Source organism: Hetaerina americana, unplaced genomic scaffold (genome assembly GCF_022747635.1).
Source record: "Hetaerina americana unplaced genomic scaffold, ioHetAmer1.1.p SCAF_5, whole genome shotgun sequence".
In the NCBI taxonomy this organism is placed as follows: domain Eukaryota; kingdom Metazoa; phylum Arthropoda; class Insecta; order Odonata; family Calopterygidae; genus Hetaerina; species Hetaerina americana.
The window spans coordinates 88,874,249-88,895,387 of record NW_027287095.1 but is presented as its reverse complement, the minus strand read 5'-3'; the positions used below and the strand labels follow the sequence as shown (position 1 = coordinate 88,895,387).

Sequence of the window (21,139 nt, the reverse complement as noted above, 5' to 3'; positions counted from 1 at the left end):
TTATCGACTTAATTGGGCGAGGTTGAGACTTATAGTCCCTTCTTCCACCTAACCCTTACTTTACAGTCAGCCTTCTCTGAGCCAAGTTGCGTGACGCTAGCATTGCCTGTGTTGTTTCTGTGATTGTTTACAATGTTTAAAAAAATTGAGAACGCCGCCAGTTGTGAAGTGAGGGCAGTGATTAAATTCCTCAATGCAAGAAACGTTCGCCCATGTGATATTCATCGCCAATTAAAGGAGGTGTATGGAGACAATGTAATGGACGAGTCGTCTGTTCGGCGGTGGTGTCGCAACTTCAACATGGGGAGGGGGAACACACACGACGATGAGCGTTCGGAGAGACCGTCTGTCATTACAGACCAACTGGTGAGCTCAGTTGACGAATTCGTGAGGAACGATCGGCGCGTCACAATTGATGACATCTGTGAGCATTTTCCCAATGTTTCTCGAACAATTGTTCATGAAATTGTTAAACACCATCTGCATTATGCAAAAATTTGTGCAAGATGGGTCCCTCGCGTATCTCAATGAGCTGGCGGCGAAGGACTATGCAGCAGGAATACAGAAACTTGTCACACGTTATGACAAATGCCTTAATTTGCTTGGAGATTATGTTGAGAAGTAGTTTAAAGTATCCTCTTTCAAATAAAATTTTTTATGTTTGTTAATATTTACTTTTGTGTCTTTATTTCACGAACGGGTACTACTTTCCGGATGACCCTCGTACGTAATTTTAAGTATTTTGAAACTCCCCCTTGCGAATACACGTGGCAAAAACACTGAAATTACTCTCTTTTCCTGGGTAGGATCATCGATGAAAAAAAATGAAAATTGTTTAACTCGAGAAGCAACACCATAACTTCGCCTTCAACTCTCTTGAGCATACGCAATGTTTAAGGTATGATCCAAGAAATTTTTCCCCGATGGCGAAAGAATGGCACGCCCATAACAGAAACCGCTGCTCCAAATTCAACAGAGTGCGGAGAGAACGTGAGGAGGGACGAGGGATAATTTTCGCTTTTCTCCCCGGGGCGCGCCAATGCGTACACGACGCCCGGCCTTCGGAAGCCGGTGGCATTGAACCGCTCTCCCTCGGATGACGCGCGAAATTAAATGCACCGATATCCTCTTCCGAACAGGTCTCGCCACGGAGGGGGGCAAGTAGAGAGAGAGAGGCGGCCGAACTGAGATAACCCTCGCCAGTCGACGGCACACCGGAGATGGCGCTGGCGGTGTTGGCCAGCCTGGCCACCGCGTGCACCAGCTCGCCCGCGGCCTTCGCCTGCTGCTGGGCCCTGCCCATGATCATCGTCTCGTACCTCAGGAGCGTCGGGAGGAAGAACGCGCAGCAGGCGTACAACGCGGCCGTGGCCACGGACGCCATCCAGTACGACTTTGTGGTGGTGGGCGCGGGGTCGGCCGGCTGCGTGGTCGCCAACCGACTGACCGAGGGCCCCAACCAGTGGAGCGTCCTACTCATCGAGGCGGGAGGGGACGAGCCCTTCCGGGTGAGGGCCACGCCCCCTTGCACACCCACCCCGCGATCACCTATTCCCCCGACCCTCTGGACATCTCGATGCATCCGGTGCATCGATGCACCGGGCACACTACATCGCCGCGATAAATATCGGAATTCTTCTGGTATATCGAGCAAAATCGAGAATAATAGCCGTCTCGACTCTATCGTCTAGAAAGTATATAAATTATATCGTTAAAAACAATCTCGTCAGTATATTCGAAGTCGCATATCGAATATCCATATGCATACCATATTATCATTATGACGTGAATTGTCCAAAAAGTATTGCCAACCGACGGTCATTCTACATTGATCTGGTACGTGACTAACATGAGGGAAAACCGAAAATTTCAATTTATTGATTAATTGATTGATTATTATTTATTACCGCAGTAACATAGTCACACAACTTGGGGTTCAGTACATTATCATCATTGCCATCGGGTGAGACAAATGTAAAATTACCTCTCTTTTCTGTTCCAAAAAGAGGGAAAGGAAGGGAGGGAGAGGATAAGTATGCAACTACCGTGGGGAGAAGGAAAAGACGGTATTCAAGTATTCATCGACAACGGTCCCTTCAGGGCCTCCAATTCTTTTCCCAAAGTTCTAGTTGTTCTAGAGCGTTAAGATCACGTCGGTTGCTAGTCAGAGGTTAAATACTACATTGCAATTACGGGTGTGGTCGAAATTAAAAGAGTGCTTGGAAAAATTACGCTCACCATTATTTTTTTTTAAAAACAATGAAATGTTCTTTAGTTCTTACATTAAAATTTCGGGTAGTCTATCCAACATACATACCCGTTACAAATATTACACCTCAGACCAATTAATTCTTGGGATTGACAGTTTCTTTACCCTTAAGAAGATCAATTATTAAATGAATGGAGTCTTACTTAAGCGTGTCTTTAAGGAACTAGAGTCGAAAATTGCGCCGTATCTATAAATCATATTTTAAAGTTGCAAAGGAGACCAAAAGGCTCTCGGTGATCATAAAACGGTTTATGTGACACCTTATATTTAAAAGCGGAGACAGGGAGGAACTTAGTGATTACAGACCAATTTCAGACCTATTTCCCTGACATTTACATCATACGATGTGATTCCAAAGAAAACAATTCGCTCAATACTCGGAAATCGTTCGCGAAATATTGATTACTGATTGGCTCTGTTAATCGGATCCGTCGGCAATGTCACTAATATATAGATCGCGCACGCCAACGCACGCCAACACTGTAACACTGTCTCGAAACTTTAACATATCCATCAAATATATTTTGACAATTTTCAACAGAAACCAAGAATCATTCACATATAATTAATAAAGGTGTTTAGCGCTCCATTATGGAAATAATTTCTCAAAACACTCTTGTTTGAAATCTAATATTTTTCACTACTGAGTTAAATAGATAACGAAAAAACTTGAGAGGAAAACCTCTTCGAGCGTCAACAGGCATGTATATGATTACCCTTCTCTCCGCAATGCGGCAGAATATGCAAGGAACCAAAAGCTTGTATGGTTTTAATTATGTGTAACGGGGGCGAAGGGACAAGGAAGTTGACGGAATGTTGGCACACGTTCGCGAACGAGAAGAAAAAAAAACGATGGATCAGTTTAATCGGTGGAAAGTTCAACGATAGAGCAGAGCAGAGAAGGCTATAACAACTATCCCTTTCGATTCCATGGAGGTTTGCCGAGGGGCGGATCCTAAGGTAACACAGATTACTTCCACAGCGTGTGTTGCGCCTGCAGCTCCGAGTTCCGATCACGTGCACCGCCGAGGGCGTGACATGTGTGCGAGGAGCACTGCGAAAACACGGTGCCACGTGACTTAAGGAGTACCAAGGTGATTTCAAAGAGAAACGGATGCTAATGCTTGCTTGGAAATCGTTCAAACTATTCAAAAATGGCTTACTCCGTGCAATGCAGATACCATTTCGACAAAGTGCATTTCTTGTACGAATGCAGAGAAATTCCAACGGAAAACATTGTAATTAATACGCAAAAGAGAGGAGAAGAGAAGAAGCAACATGAGTCTTAAATTCCGCACAGTAGATGAAGAGTTTATAATGCAAAAAAATCGACCTTTTTCTTACGGAGTGATTATATATCCTCATGGGAATAAAATCTATTTAAGTTAGGTTTTGGACGGACCATAACGACTATCATCATCTAGCTATCAGGAGAACATCCTCTCGTTTTCACTACATAGCTTATTGCTTCCATTACTCGTTCCTTAGTTAATTTAATAACATTTTCTGAATATGAATGCTCTACAGTATTTCACTAAGACTTAATGGTACTTCAAATCCACTTTAACGAGAAGGGAATTCGTACAATAATTCATTTCAGATCACTCGCATCTATGAATATACGTAAAACACTAATAAATGAGTTTCCGATCGTCGTTAAGTTTCAACGACTCTTAAATCAGACGTAAGACGGGTACCAAGGATTTGTCAGGAAACCGCCAATACAAATCGTATTTGGTAACTAACTAATCATTAAAGGGTAATTATATAATAATAGTTACTTCGATCTCTCATTCGAACAAAATCCTCCCGGTTACCTCGGCGAAGCCATCGAACTTGACATATTCAATGCAAGTGAAATATCTTGGAACACAGAGATTCCAACATTTTACGAAAATTTCTGAACAACATTCACAGATGGTAAATGAACTTCATTTCATGGGAGCCTTGTGTCATTTTAATTCAAAAGATTCATGAGATTCGCTACTCGTGCAGGAAGGCAAAAAAAAACAATGAAGCCGAATAAATATACATTTTTAAATGGAATTAAAATGCGAAAGAAGTCATATTCGTCGTCAACTGCCGATTCAAAGTTTAACCTTGATGTAACGCATTACGCCAACGCGCCCCACCTCTTCTGGACCGCTAAAAAAATGGAATGTGGCTACTGACGCGGAATGAAACTGTTCGGCCCGAAAGCATTGCTCGGGGTGTTTGGTCAGGCGAATTTGGCGCGTGCATTGGAGAGAGAAAGCAAGTGCAGAGCGGCGGATGCGACTATTTACACTGACAGCAGCTCCTAGCGTTCATTCATTTTTTCTCGTTGATATCGAAACTTAGTTTTCTTTTGCTTGTGAGAGGTAAACTTTCACTTGAAATTGTTCCCCCAACCAAAAGCAATGAATGCGGCGGGGAAATCTCTTCTATGCACTAGAGATGTTAAAAAACCACCGTAGACAGCTTTCCACATTCATGTGACTGAACAACGATAAAATAAGATCTTTGAAAGAGAACAGGAAATGTTAATCACTGCCACCATTAACGCCACGCCTTTCGACTTAATTTCCTATCATATTAATTGCGAACTGAGTTCATTAATTGGCCATGATTCTTACATTATACTCATAACGTGAAAGTGAGTGAGTAATGTGAGATTTTTATATTGACCGTGAACTGAACATATCTACATTCAATAAAAATGAAAGTCAGCGGACTTTTCGCAGGAAAAAATATTTATCATAAAAAATATAAATATTTGATAACTGATATCTTCTCCATACTGAATTCAGAGGAAAACGTCGACTCTATGAAAGAACATACTTCTCCATTCCCACGTACGTGGACGTGTCGAAATCGAAAGAGACAGACAGGAGAACATTGAACTCTTTCACCGTTTTTACCATGTTTTTCTTTACCATTTCACCAAAATATCAACAACAGTAGGAATAGCAATAACTTTCAAAGTTACAACAACATATTCAATGGCTGGAATCTACAACTTTAATTCCGAAAAACCCCATAAGAGCATATCAATGAATAACTATTGCCTTCAAGTATCTATTATGTGTCTCTTGTAATCTCGAATTGAGTGATGTTAATTGATGAAAGGTTTACCGAAAGTAAACGTTTTTACAAATCTGTATCACAAATTTCTTAGAAATTTTCTGAGAGAATGGTAACAAAGATTTTCTCTTGTCACAGACATTTTTTAACCTCTGTGTTACCGACATAGTACATTCGCACTGAAAATAATTTCAAACAAAGTAATAGGCGAATACGAGGAGAAAATGTAAAGAATTGTCACGCGACATTTTTCACCTTGAAACTGCTTTCTTGTTTGCAACTACTGAGTGCTCCAAGGTTATAACTGAAATGATATACGGAATTATATCAATGTAGGAGGAAATGCATAAATGGATGTATTTATTGTCCATAATATTGTCATCAAATGAGAACGCTACGCGGAGTGAATTGCGAATACGATGGTAGGAGATGATGACATTTCTTATTGATATAAACAAACGTGCGGGGACTTCAGAAAGCAATGTTTTCAAGGGAACTCAAAATTTACCACTTTTAAATAATGATGGTAGCGCGCTGAGAAAGAAATTACCACGTTTCTATCTAATTTCATGACGCAATAGGAATAATAAAACCACGGTACAGGCATAAAATTCCTGGTATGTAATTTCGTTTTATTGTAAAATGTATTATGAAAAAATGTGAATGAAGTGACTACATCTACTAGATCCATACATAGATTATCGAAACGAGTTATTATTAGCATTCTGTCGGTTAAGGTAGGTTTAAGATTGACAATGTATTTACTTTCCTTTCCTGACCAAAAAACAACCTGAAATCTAACACTAAAATAATCCCCTCTTCAATTCCGAATACTTCTTTCCTCCCTTCATTACGTCCAACATCCCTCTCTTATTCCTGTCCCTTCCTCGTTTGCGAAAAATTTTGCCTGTATCAAAGTCTTTAACATTCTATTCCCATCAAAACTGTACATCCACCATTCCCCCGTCCTTTGGATTTCTCCCAGCAATCCCATATCCTCCCCCTTCACCATGCCCAACGCTTCCTCTAGGTCCACTTCCTCCTTTCAGTCCACTTCACCTTCCCCACGCCCACATTTAAAAAGCATTAAAATTCACACCTATCTACCTGTTTCCACGACTACATTGCCGGACCGCACAAAACCAGCCTCCATCTCAAAGTTTACTCTAAATATCTCCTCGATAACTTTACACGACGTTCCTGTCATCAATTCTCTCCTCTTTGTGAAAGATCCCATGCCTAATGCAATCATTTGTCTTATGTCGCTGCTACCGTGACCATTTTGGTCCAAAACTCTCCCGAGATATATTGAAACTAGTATCTTTTTTAAGCTACGCTCCACAAAGTTAAAGACTTGTCGATGAAATAACTGACTGCGAAAAACTCATCCATATCCTTCCATTATTTTCCGTTTAGCAATTTCCAAAAACACCTGTATAGTTACTTTAAAACAAAGAAACTACGCTAGATAAGATCAATTTTGATGATATTATGGAAATCTATACTCCTAGACTATTATGAGCTCCTCTTATCATTAGTTCAATATCTCGATAATATCAATGTGCCTTCCCATCGGTAGTACTACATGGACTTTTTACTGAAGTGACTATAGAGAAACACAACCAATGAATAACTCTCGGTGAAACGCATTTACTTACAGAGATGATATCCATCGACTTACACAGATTAACTTTATATCTATAATTTAACTTGAGTGCCACTTGTTATATTTCTAAGGTTAATGCACCTGAGATCAAATTATGGCGAACATTCAATAAATATTGTTTAACAGGTCAATAGCGACGTCAGAAGAGGGGCGAAACGTACAACCCTGCGAGCCAATTAACGAAATAACGTGGAAGCGGATTTTAATTCAAGCCAATGAATCGCTAGACAAATATTTTACAAATATCAATGTATAATATACATTCTACAGTTTAATTTCTTTTGAGTTCAAACGCAATTGAATCCCCTCTACACTTTGCTTCGATTGATTCAACAGAAATATATGCCGAACAATTTATCAAAAAATTAATAGGGATTTAAAATTGCAATTAAAATCCACTATATGTATTAAGGTATCTAGAATGTGCATTAATGGACGACTATAAAATATTGTTTATTTGTAAAAAAAAATTCAAATACGGATGACTGACAAACTTTGCAATTATGTGATACCGAGAAGTTGAAAGCTGTCTATCAACAACAGAAATGGGGTAAAAGGACCAGCTGATACTGGTGCAATTCCATCAATAACTATTCCACGACAAGAAACCCAGAAATTTTTGCCAATTTTGCCCAACACACAAATAAATTCCGTGATTTACCCAATTATAAATCAACCTTCTATAGCTTTAAATAATTTACTACTAAATGTGGTAAGCCACACCCGAGGGGTCCATGTAATATGCAATTCCTCGGTTTTGCTATTTGATTAATGGTTCCCTCTCTTTTCGTGATTTCTTAAAAGGCCACGGTCCCGACGGAGACACCCAACATGCAAGGAGGAGTATACGACTGGCAATATGTCACTCAGCCGGAGACGCAGTCCTGCACGCAGGGGTGCCGCTGGCCGAGGGGTCGGGTGCTCGGGGGAACCAGCTGCCTTAATGCCATGCTCTACATCCGAGGCAACAAGAAGGACTACGATGGGTGGTTCAAGCAAGGCAACGTGGGGTGGAGCTACGACGACGTCCTGCCGTACTTCAAGAAGTCCGAGGACAACGGAAACCCTGAAGTGGCGTCTGACCAATACCACCACAGCACAGGAGGGAACCTCAGGGTGGAAAGGTTCCCCTCCATTGATGCCAACGTCATCGCCATGGAAGAGGCCTGGCTTCAGTACGGGTTCCACCCCAACTTGGACATCAACGGGGCCAGGCAGACGGGATTCACCCGAGGACAGTCGACTTCCCGAATGGGAGAGAGGCAAAGCACAAACACAGCCTTTCTGTTCCCGATAAGAGGGAGGAAAAATCTGTTTGTAGCCAAGAACTCGATCGTCAATCGGGTGATCATCACCAAGAACGACACTCGCGCCATCGGAGTGGAGTACACCCAAGGCGGCAGGAAGAGGATAGCCCTGGCCAGCAAAGAAGTCATAGTGTCCGCTGGCACCGTGGGATCCCCTCAAATACTGATGCAGTCAGGCATTGGCCACAAAGAACACCTAAATGAATCCGGGATCGAGTTAGTGTCTGACGTCCCGGTAGGAGACAACCTTCAAGATCACTACTCCATGAGCTCCCTTGCGTTCATCCTTAATGCCACGGCCACCTACCCCGCTAGAAATATTTCTTGCGACCTCAAGGAGTATTACTTACGGAGGAGAGGGCCTTATTCCTCCACAGGAGTGCTCCAGGTCACTGCTTTCGACAAATCTAGCTATGAATTCGACCCCGAATACCCCGATATCCAATATCTCCTCGCCTCTTATGTTGCCATGCCACCAAATGCTACGAACCTTATGATACCTTTCGCTTATTACGACAGATTAGCATTTTACCCCGTGAACCTCAGACCTTTAAGCCGAGGTCAAATCAGGCTCAACGTGTCCGCGCAAGCACGAGCCATGGGAGCTCCACCAGTGATAACAGCGGGGTACTTCAGCGACCCGAGGGACAGGTCAGTCGTACTCGAGGGTATCTTGAGGGTCTTGCAGCTGGAGGACACGCCGTCTTTCCGGAGAAGGGGTATAATACTGGATAGAACACCGGCGCCCACCTGCGCCAATTTCACCTTTGGAACGGTTCAATATTGGAACTGCACGCTCACCTACGTCACTCAGACTCTTTACCATCCTGTAGGGACGTGCAAGATGGGGCCTTCTTGGGATAGGCAGGCGGTGGTGGATCCTCGCTTGAGGGTATACGGCGTTCGAGGTCTGAGGGTGGTGGATGCATCCATAATGCCCACGATAACGAGTGGAAACACGAACGCGCCTGTCATCATGATAGCGGAGAAGGCGGCTGACATGATTAAGACAGATTGGTTTTTACTTCGAAAAAATGAGAAACAAGAATGGAGTAAATACCATGGAATTCCATACTAAGAGAACAAATGTAGGAAAACAAATTATGAGGTTGATTATGTTTAAGGAAAATGAAATTGAATGCAGAATTATGACATTGCCTAGAGGATATTTTTGAACAAGGGATTCATCTCAAATATGCCACCTAAGAAAAATAATGGGTGAGTGAATTATTCGCGAGCCCGAGTTCCAGTCAATTGTGTCCAGCTCCGGCATCCCCAGTTTCAACGTAGCATGTTTCCTGTGCAAGTGATTTCACGTCGAAAGCGTATTATTCAACATTAGGAGACAGTGAGTGGCCAAAGGACAACATATGGGTCGGGAAAGAGACTTTGAAAGCCCAGAGAGTCTAATTGAGGCGGTGACGGATGTATGAGTAAAAGAAATTTTTCAATGATATTATATATATATATATATATATATATATATATATATATATATATATATATATATATACATATACATATACACACACACACACACATTCAAACAAAAAATCCCGCCATATGGCGAACAAATATTCATTCACAAGGAAATAGGTTGGTGGGGAAGGTGGAAGCGAACAGATCACAAGCGTAAAAATATTTCCTTCACTGGGACTTGAACACCGGATCTTTCCACTTGCCGGGCGGATGCATATATATATAGATGCATATAGGATCGTAACCGCCAACCCAGTTGCTCTCTCTCTCTCTATCAATATATATATATATATATATATATATATATATATATATATATATATATATATATAGATATATATATATATATATATATATATTTATAGAGAGAGAGAGAGCAACTGGGTTGGCGGTTACGATCCTATCATTGAGGATTCACGTCACGTCTGGAGAGCGTGCAGACTGTGTGGACTGACACGAGTATGGATTACACTTTCTTCCTAAACTTTCAGTTAGAGAGAATAAGTCCCAACACACAAGGACATCAGGGTCTTCTCCCCGCTTTCGTCTCCAAATGCAGCCAAGGAGAAATGTGAGGTTAGAAATCGAACATTTAAGTTCAATCCCACCTAGTGAGCTAATCGAGGAGAAAAACAGATCTATGTAAGACTGCCGACAGCGCATACAAGATTCACAAGGTCATCAACACTTGGCAAGGAGGCTGGGTCGACACCACCGAAGAACAACTGTAGCACATCCACTGAAAACAACATGATTACGTGATTTACTTTACATAAAAAAACCCCATGATTTTGAAGACCTGTGTTTAAGTCGGTGAGGTTACTAAGGTGTACAATTGCTTTTTGTAATAAAGGGTGCCCAATTCAATTCAAGCAACTAAACCGAAGTCACGAAGACGCACCCAGGGGATAGATTTGAACGAGAACACAAAAGTGCACAGGTTTTGAACAGACACACACTTTAATTTCCACAAAAAATTACCCACACGACCTGGTTTTCAATTTCAAGTTACGTTCACTTGGAGATCACCCAAAGAGTCGAAAATGGGACGAGAAAATAAAGCATTAGTGGAAATTACAAGTAGCACTATCTGTTCCTCTTCATAAATGGAGAGTTTCTAAGAGTCAAACCTGCCACTGTATGATTTGTACACATGCATATTGAGCAAACTATTCTATAAATACCACGCAAACGTTTCTTCAACCTCGGTGGAACTGGATTAAAAAAATTGAATCCCCTAACACTTTCGCCGAGTAATGATTGAGTCAATTCCACTCGGTTCCTAATTATTATTATTATTATTGTTTGTCTTGTAATATACACTATTAAGATATTTTTATCTCCATGTTATCATATGTTTCCATTTCACCCGAAATATTTCACTATATCTATTTAGTCTATCACTTTGTCTTATTAATATAAATAAATGTAAACATTTACATTGTTTTTGCCTTTGATATGAGAACATTAGAAATGCAATTGACTATTGTCAGCGAATAGCTTAAAAACAACTGTTTTGTTAAAATAAAAAATGAAGAATATACACTCTGATATTAAATCATTGTCAGAGGTTAATCATCTGGAAGAATTGGCCTCACAAACACGACAAAAAATACCCACCCAACATATTTTTTTCCGCCAAATCCCCTCCAGTGAACCACTTTTCACGCCCAATATCACATCCATGGGTTTACAGGCCAAGTGCCGAAAAATTTATCGACAGACGGAGGTGGATAGGGAGGGGTACTCGGCAAGTCTCATTTTATTTCAGCTGGACTCCCGTAGTGATTCACGCTTCTCTTGAGGATGCTGATGGGCTACTTGTGATTCGTAATTTGGTTTCCCGGCAGAACTAGACGACGACCAAGCAACGAGCCGGAACTGGAAGCGATTACCTTTCAATAAACAGACGAGATTTTGAAATTACAGACTATCGCCCTTTTGGGAAATAAAATATTTCGTCAAATTTCCTTCACGACATTTCGCAAAATGAGCATACATTTGAATGATACTTTCACCATTTTACTTTCATCGAATAGAACAATTCAGTTTCCATCCGAGTCTTCATTCAAAACTTTTCTCAGTAGCATGAATTAACGGAAGCACCTTAGTTTACTGTGAGCGGAGATCTGTTCGAATTGCACAATTCCGGACGAAAGCCACGAGGCTAGGGCTGCGGCTGGATTGATTGATTCATTAATGCGCCAAAGGGCAGCTATGAATCCTGATAATGTTAAAGGGGAGGGGGATGAACACTCACGGTGGCTGTACATTCAATGAGAACATAAGACAGACACTTCCAAAGTGAATGACTTTCGGGATTCCACGTTATACACACAAACGAAGAAAATTCCAATACGTAAAACGTCCCCAGGACCAACCAGTTAAAGGCGTTCCTTTCACCCGGAGCGGCAGTTCGAATTACGTCTCATTCAAGCCAATCGACCTCTTTTATAAACACAAATATGAAAATGCTGGCACAAGGACAGTGAAAACAAGACAGGAGAGAATATTTTAAACATAGCAACAGTATTGTTGACCCCATCGTACTGCGGTAGGAGAAATCATGTGAGTCAAACTGTTAGGTGTAGAACGGATATATTTAAGATGTCATTTTTCCCACGAACAACAAGGCATGAGAATAACGCTGTTCGATCGAGTTGGAGGGGGGAGTATTTAGGGTCAAAAGTAGCCTGGCGTGTAATCACCCTCTGAAACACACCTTAGCGGTGGCTAGCAGTAGTAAGTATTAAAATAAAATCAAGGGTTAGCGGCTCAACATTGAGAACTCTCATCTTGAATATTGAATAAAAACATGGCAATGTACGGGGAAATAATTCACTAAGTTACTCATGGTTCAATCACATTAGTGACTTCCACACACCATAGCGGTCGGTGGCTTGCAGGGTACTAAAAAACTAAAATAAGGGATAAATAGTGACATCTTCAAGTTACAATTGGCCGACCGTTGACCGCAACGAAATAGATACGCTGTAGCCCGGCTGGCTAATGATGACCCCCCCCCCCCCCCCATGGATGTCCAAACCCCTAAAGTAATGGGAATCCCCTGCGAGCAGCCGTAAGAGTCGAAACCGTGATACGAGCTACAATTAAAGATTTGAAACAATACTAAACGAGTCTGTGGAAATAAATATGGCATGTTTTGTTATTGAATTCATTTGATAATTCTAAAAAAAGAAGCATTATCTTCTCAGTTCAAAAAACTGAATGCTCTGCCGCATCTCAGGTACATGCGTATGGTAAATAATTAAGGTAACTAGGGTACCTTTAACTCACAAATTTCAAATCTAAATACAGGGTCTTAAATTTTCACAGGGAATCAGAAGTTTCCGCGACCAACGAGCTTATAGGAACTTACCGTCTAACTGCACTGTCGCGCTAAAATATAAGTGTTAATTTATTTCTTTTCACCATACCAACTGGAAAATTTACCAAAGAATTGTAAACAATACAAACTGAAAACCTATAAAATGAATTGAGCTTTGTTTAGACTTTTTACCACCGTAATATACAACCCTAAAAGAAATTCCGAAGATCAAAATGTGATGAATATAAATCGCTCTGGACATAAGCAATCAGTTTAATGCGGGGCACTAAAAGCCAGAAAATGTACTCACGGTAGCATTCATTCCAAAGCGATAAAACCTCAGAGAAATAATTCTTCCGTGTAAAGAAATTTAGGAAACATCAAGAGATTTATTTCCATGCTCTGAGTGAAATATAATTTCAAACGATACATTCACATTTACTGTTTCCGACAGCTGTGATTAAAAACTTCAACAAGTCAGCTCGCTCCTTTCCGAGTTTCGGTAATTTGACAGGGAAGGAAAGATTGGCAACCCTTTTCAGCTTGAAGCTGTCTTACGATACTGATATCATACACTGGAAAACCTCCCTTTTTTTAAATGAATGATTAGCAAACTGTAGTCATCACATTAATGATTTTCTATGATTAGACATCTTGGACTAGTGAAAACTAAATCTATTTGGAATGTCTTCTAATAACTCTCACTTGCTTAATTCCAACACTAATACCTAGCTCCACTGGCATTCTTCGTATTTTAATTCAATTTTCCGCTAATTCTCTCAATTGAATTTTTTTAGCCTCTCATCACTTTCGTTTGCTTGTTCTCTGACCCGTGATCCCCTTTTCTTTTCGAACAGGAAGGTTGCCTCACGACCGCATGGGCACAAATACAAGAATGAACCCAGACTGATGTACCAGTCATTAATAAACCGGTAAATAATGCACTCTTACATTAATAAACCAGAATTTACGTTAGTTCTTTTAACTGCCACCTTGTAGTGGACTTCTTTCTAGCTACTTTAAGAGTTGCGAATGGAAGTACATATTTTGGAAGTTCCTTTAATTTTTTGGTGCTACTGAGTATTTAGTAAAAGAGGAGTGGTCCATTCATACAAACCAAAAGACTCGTTTAAGTCTTCTATGAACAGTATCCATAAGTAGGAAACCTATGCTAAGCGCAGATAAATGATGCGTTCCAATACTTGCTGCGATTACGTGGCGCGTGTGAAGCCCAAGGGAACTCGCAAATAACCTGCAGATTTGAAAGACGAGACACTGATACTTGGCCGGAGACGAAAGCTTTTACTTTGCCCACTCTTCGGTGGGTTAATCACTTTCTCGATAACGGGATAAGAGACTGCGGGTGCAGACCAAGGGCAAACAATCCAGATCACACTCTCCGAGTGCTTCCTCCTTTTACCGTCACAAATTGAAAGCGACGAAAGGACAATGATACCTTCATTTGCGATGCTCATTATTCAAGGGGAGAAATTTCAGCCGCGCAAATTTGGCCTAGTTTCTAACAGTCCGGATCTCCTATGATCAATCAATGAATGAAACTGAAAGTTAAGGGATTTTTAGAGCCGTTTACCCTCTCTAATTTCGAGGTTATTTCCGGAAATTAATGTTAAAAATGAAATGCCTTTCCGAATCAGGATGTGCTTACTTTCTTCTTGACTCTTCGAAATAATTCGTGCTTTCCACGTTTGCCTGTCTTTAATGAAGGATTTAAAAGGATTAACTAAACCTTGTCCACCATCAATTACTCGAGATCTCGGTGTCTAATTTAAAGTAACAAAATTACAAAAGAGAAGTCTATCCCTTTCACTATTCTATCAACCTAGTCTCTTCCTAGAACGTCCAATCTGTAACTGCGAAAATCAATGCTAAAAATTGAACTTCTTTTCTTTTTAAGAATATAGTGAAATTCATTTTGAGACACAGACCCCGGTTTTCCCTTCCCGAGTTTCACTTCTAAAACGAGATTTATGCTACCAAATAGGAGCCTTGTGGCTTCCTGGAGACAAGGGGCAAACACTGATTTTTCCATCCTCTGTTTCTCCGAATTTGAACGCATCGCGGGCGCCAATGAACCTGGCGCCAATTTGGGCAGCTTTTTGCAAGCTTATGCGAACGGATAATTCGACATACGTACCCGAAATATTGATAATGACCTCAAGGATTGATTTCAGTGTTAAGATAAAGAAGGTATATATTTTAACACAGTCAAACCATTTACTGATTACGAAGTTTCGATTCGGGTACAAGTTAGCAGGTTAGCATCGACTACCACTCTTATTGCTACACATACGTACTTGTGGAGGCAACCAAAAAAAATTTGCGGAATGGCTTCTAATCTCCAAAGTTGGGTCTAATTATTCATATTAGGCCAAATTTCGACGAGGCATATGACCTTCTTTTGACGGGTGAAATACGATAAATGATATATTATCACAGTTTCCCATTTGATGACTATCAATTAGCGGTTTCATTTGCTTATCTTTTGTGACCAAATGTTTCACTATGATCTCCATGTGTAAACATGATGCTGAAATCCAGCACACTCTGTTTTTGTGAAGTAAATATTTTCAACATTCAGATATATACGTACTAAGAGCTAAAAGCACTAATTTTCTATTCGGAAAACTGGAAAGTCCTAGACGATCCTCCGATATCGCCCACCTCTGAGGAGAGTCGCAGTGCAGTAAGATGTTCGAAGTGCACAGTTTCTCGTGACCACCCAGATTATTCCAAAGTTCTTTAAGCACCGTGCATAATGATGGCAGGGAATTACTGCCTTGAAGAAGACTTCTGGTTCACAAATCTTGAGGGAAAGTGCAGAGGAAAGGTGAATTACGTAAAAACGTATTTAGAGTGAGAAATTGTTATTGTCTGAAGAAGGGAGTTCGCGAGCGCCGGAGATGGTGGTTTGCTGACCTGGTCATAAAGACATGCAATTTGAGCAGGGTTAAGAGAGACAATGTGGAAATAATGAATTACCATAACGTCAAAACAGAATTACCGACTTCAGGTTATCATATTTGAGCGTTAATATTTCTGTCGATAAAATGACTATTTTTGTCCAAATCGCTAGAAGGAGAAAGGGACGCACGAATAGATTAACGAATTACTTTCTTCAATATAAGGAACTAAATACGCAGCTAACCTGCTATTAAAAAATTAAGGTTTTACATAAGGTTACTTTGAGAACGGAGACGGTTGAGGCACATGCACTCTTGGAACAACTATAATCAAGCACTTACCTAGGTGTCACTGGTTTGTCGTAATTTTGGGCAAAACTAGTAAATAAATTTCAAATTAAATGAAGAGGGAAGCTAAAAGCTCAAAGAGGCAATTCATTTCCAAGAAAGAAATTTTACAAAACTAACATCAATACATTGAGTTAAAAATTAGTCATGGAGGCTTGGTTAGGCTAAAATCGTAATCGTTAATTAAGTGTCACATAAACGAGGATGAAATGGGGATTTGGGATTCGGAAATGAAATGTATTCGAAGCAATGAGTGATTAAAATTATGCAGTGAAAATATTAATGATGAAGAACAGGAAGACGGGTATAATAGAAAATATATAGGTAAATCTCAAAAGTGGTCATTCGGAAGTACCAAAGGAAAGAATGAGCAGATTAAATAGAAGAATAACAAGGGAAGAATGAATTACAGACGAGATGATAAGGAAAATGGATAAGAGAGGTAAATGTGTGTACAAAGAGCAGAAAAATAAACTGAGGTGGGAAATTAATAGAGCAAAAGAAGCGTGATGGAAGACGCAAGGCGATGGTATGGAAAGTCACCAAGGAAGTTGAAGTTGGCGCGCTGCAGAGGTTAAAGCTTAAAAGCAGGAACAGACAGGAAGTAGGAAGGGAAAATCCGTGCAAACAATATAAATAATGAGGGAATATATTAAAAGAACTAGAAAAGATTCCAAAGAGATGGGAAGATTGCATTGGACATATACACATTAATGGTAAAGATATCAGGCCGGTGAGTTAGAAAGATAATATGATGTTTATTAGGAGGTAATACGATAGTAATGGATGCTTTTGGGCGTAGATACGAATGGAGAAGATGAAGCGGGCATTAAGAAAAACAAACGAGGAATTTCTGGGTATGTAGGGGGCGGAGAGGTGATTGTTGGGAGAAATCCAAAGGAGGTATGAAAAATGGATGCGGAGCATATTGATTGGCAATGGGATGTTGAAGACTGTGATAGAGAACGTCAGGAAAAAGGGGAATGGGTATAAATGGGATAAGCATGATGGACGGAATGAAGGGAAAAAGGAGGTAATCGGTGTTGCAGAAAAATTTAATGAAGTGTGCGGTTTCAGGTTCCATTTTGTAAACCGAGGTCTATAAATGTGATCATGTACAGTCTATGCCAAAAAAAAACATACCTCAAGCAGTAGATTGTTATTATCACACGTTCGACACAACCACTTCCGTTCATAATTTAGTAGCTATGGATACTCTTCCGATACTCGTAGACTAAACCTTACGTAAAACGCATGGCATCCTTAAGTAAAATTATCTTGCAAATGATTTTTCGTCAATCATATCATGAAATTAATTTTGTTCATTCATTAATGCATTCAAAAATTTCCCATTATTCTCAATTTTAATGTCATTTAAGTCATAAGGCCTAGAAGAAGATGGATGAAGATCCTGAATGAGATCGGAACGGTCTTTCGCAGACTTATTTTAGTTCAATCCCCGAAGGGTATTCGCACCAATGACGGCGATCGTGCGTTGTTAAGGAGAGCGGCACTTTTTCATATAATTTAAAAATGAAATACTGAGTGGCTCCCGGGCGTTTTAAAGCTAAGCACTTGGGGCAGAGAGTATATACTCTGTGACCTGGAGGAGTCATTCAAGAGAGTCGCAGCACGTTCAGTAGCGATTTTCATACATTATCCTCTTCAGGATTGTTATCCTCTTCAGGTTATCCCTTGCTTGGATTTCTTCTTAAGGAGAGAACGCTGGTTTTACAATACTCTGGGATGAATCGTCTTAATTTTTCCGACACTTTTTAGATTAACATGATATCATTTGTGTTTTATACCGTGGGGGTGGTTACCTCCGCTTTTTTGCAAGAGTTTTGACCTTGAGCCTTGCCTATAATTTACAGTATTTGATTACTACATTTTTTGTGAGTTATACGCTTGGTTACTCCTGTGACAACGGTTAAACGGTTAGTCTGGTTAAAAAAAAAACTTCGCAGGGGCACTTAAAACGGTTACTAAGATTGTATAAGCTATTGGATTCAAATATGTTTTGTTTTGCTACTTCGGAGGGAAGCAGAACAATTTTCGCGACTCAAAGGACCACACTTTTTTTTAAATAATACCAGTGTGATCATTCATTATTACTGGATTGACATAATTAATATTCATTACTTGCGTTAACAATTCACCGGGCATTTCGCATTGGATTCGGAGGCCCCGAGCCACCGTCGTCGATACGATATGATAATACAATGTAATTGGTGCGGAGTTGTTAGAGCAGCTCCCTCCACCTATTGCGAGAACTAAAAAGGAGAAGAAACTGTCAGCGCCTCACTCGGTGATCTCGGAAACCTTTTGGATAAACCGCGGCAATACATACCTCTTTGAAATTCTTAACAATTTGACGAAGACCTTCATTTTCCATTGGTTTTATTACTAAGGCAACAGAAACCCTCTGGAGGCTTAGTAATCAAAAAATCAAAATGGATAAAATGTTTGTCGTCGTACTACAAACTTTAACCTACGACACCTTCAAACTGGATATCTTCATGAAGCCGAAAAAATGTGTATAGCACCGAACAGGAAAGCAAAAACTTCCATTTAAATCAGGCATCGTCCGCTGAATATGAGATGCAAACAAATAACATTCATTACAATAGTGCATTTCAATGCATTTGCTCACTATAGATAAGAAAGAATTGGAATGCACTTCACGGGAATTCTCATATAGGTTGCCTTGGAAACGGAGAAGATAATAACGCGGATGAAAAAGTTATTTCATGAATCGGAACAAATGAATCCTAAATAAAATACACTCATTGAGTAAATGTTATCCTGGTTTGCATAAATACAAGTTTTTAACATAGCCACGCTAATAATACTCATATCGCAATTTCACACACATCACATTCACATTATTTCTATATGCACTTCAACAGGAAGTGATAAATAAGAAATATTTCCACATTAGATAGTTTTACCAACACAGCTCTACCTCAAAGGATTTTTATTACGTTTATTTGTAATTAATAGTTTTTCTGTCTGTTTTTAATGGCCATAAAGTGGGCAGTCAAGAAATACTCGGTTAAACTTTCACTTAAGGCTCCTTTCAAATTCTCGGATAAAAAGACCTATTAAGCACGGTCAACAATCCCACCCCTATTCCAAATCGAAGCCGGAAAAAAGAATCAAATCGCAAGTGAAGCAATCGAAATGGATTTCTAACACGGTTTCGGGAGAGGACCAAAGAAACCCCCGCTAAAAATAACACGAACCAACCAAGACATTAATGTTATCGCATAAAGCAGCCAGACATCACGAAATATAAGGAAGCAGCGTGACTTAGAGATGGAATAATGGCAACAAAGAAACTCAAGTGTAAATATTCTTCCGAACAAAATTACCTAAAAGATGGTTGAAATGGGAGAGGGAATATTCTTTCGCATGCAACACGTTCATGTACAACCTAATTTGAACGTGAAAGAGGAATCTTTCGAGTGAAAATCGAAGCTGACCATTACATCATTAGCATAGACTCTAGTTAACCATTGAGCTCAATCTCTTTCAAGAGCCCGACATTCAGTCATATTAAAATTGTCCCGCGTTAGTTTCACTGCGTTCGGCAAGGCTTCAAGTTTCTGTCCACAGGCCGGAAATAGGTAAAAACATGCCATTATTTACTTCAATAGCGACTGACAATAAGACATTTTTAATGAACAGTGTCCTTCACCGTTTATCGCTTTATGAAGTTCAATTGTTACCTATTATGTATATTTTAATTTAAATGACAGAGACACTTATAAGTCAACTAACGACCTGAGAGGCAGCCTGAAGTGCACGACTGCAAGGGCTTTTAAAGAGCGACTAGAGGAAAAACATGGTACGTGACAGAATAATTAAGACCGAAATTCTGACTTCTACTAATACTAGGACTGTGAGAAAGTGTAACAGTGTAGATCGAGATGTCGGCCATGCACATAGTATTAATATTCATTGGTTTCTGATGCAAATGATAAACCGCGCTGCAAATATGGACTGGGTGACGTACCATACAATATAACGACCATTATTTATAAAATAAATCGAGATGAGAGCGGGGGTCCACGCACATTACACTGTGTAATTACCGATAAGGTATCATCCAAAGGGAAACGAAGAAGTCAGCTTGCAAATCGATGTATACCATAAGATTTACGCCCAATCTTACGAATGAAACTCACGACCTTAGGGTACCTATTTACGGGATGTAAATGAGACCTTCCGCATTGAATAGTAAAATTGTTCATTCATTAAATCAAGCAGGTCTGAAGATTTAACTCTTGCATAAATTGGGAGGATGTCTCTTTAGCGATGACGTTGAAAAAACATTATTAACCCCATCACACCACGGTGGGAGAGATCATGTCAATAGTATTCGAGAGATTAGGTGTAGAAGGGAATGATTTAAGATGTCATTTTTCCCACGAATGATAAGGAATCGGAATAACGCTGTCCGAACCCGCGAGTGGGGACAAGTACTTTGTATCTAAAGTAGTCTAGGTGTAAACACCTTCTGCCACACACCCAAGCAGTGGCATGCCGGGTACCATGTAAATAAAAAAACAATATTATTATTAATTATAATAATGATAAATTAACTAACTGATACGAGGGCAAAAGGAATTTAAGTTCAGAGCCGAAATGAATCTACGATAATTTCCACTACACCTACAGGGTGCGGAGATTAAATCCTGACAAATTTCAACTTATATAATACCCCGCCAGCCGCCGCAAGTGCGTGTGGCGGGG

General features: G+C 40.1%; 1 protein-coding gene across 1 annotated transcript; it reads left to right on the top strand.

Moving 5' to 3' along the window:
- The first annotated feature begins 1,220 nt into the window (after window positions 1–1,220).
- On the top strand, window positions 1,221–9,383 carry LOC139694148 (glucose dehydrogenase [FAD, quinone]-like). Its single transcript, XM_071592579.1, has 2 exons — window positions 1,221–1,508; window positions 7,803–9,383. Exons 1-2 carry the CDS (start codon window positions 1,221–1,223, stop codon window positions 9,381–9,383), a joined length of 1,869 nt encoding a protein of 622 aa, XP_071448680.1.
- The last annotated feature ends 11,756 nt before the right edge of the window (window positions 9,384–21,139 follow it).

What these genes read in the sequence shown, in the direction of transcription:
- LOC139694148 (XM_071592579.1), top strand. Translation starts at nt 1,221, where the DNA reads ATGGCGCTGGCGGTGTTGGCCAGCCTGGCCACCGCGTGCACCAGCTCG. An exon ending in GAGGGGACGAGCCCTTCCGG is followed by an intron (nt 1,509 to 7,802) that starts GTGAGGGCCACG and finishes ATTTCTTAAAAG; the next exon opens with GCCACGGTCCCGACGGAGAC.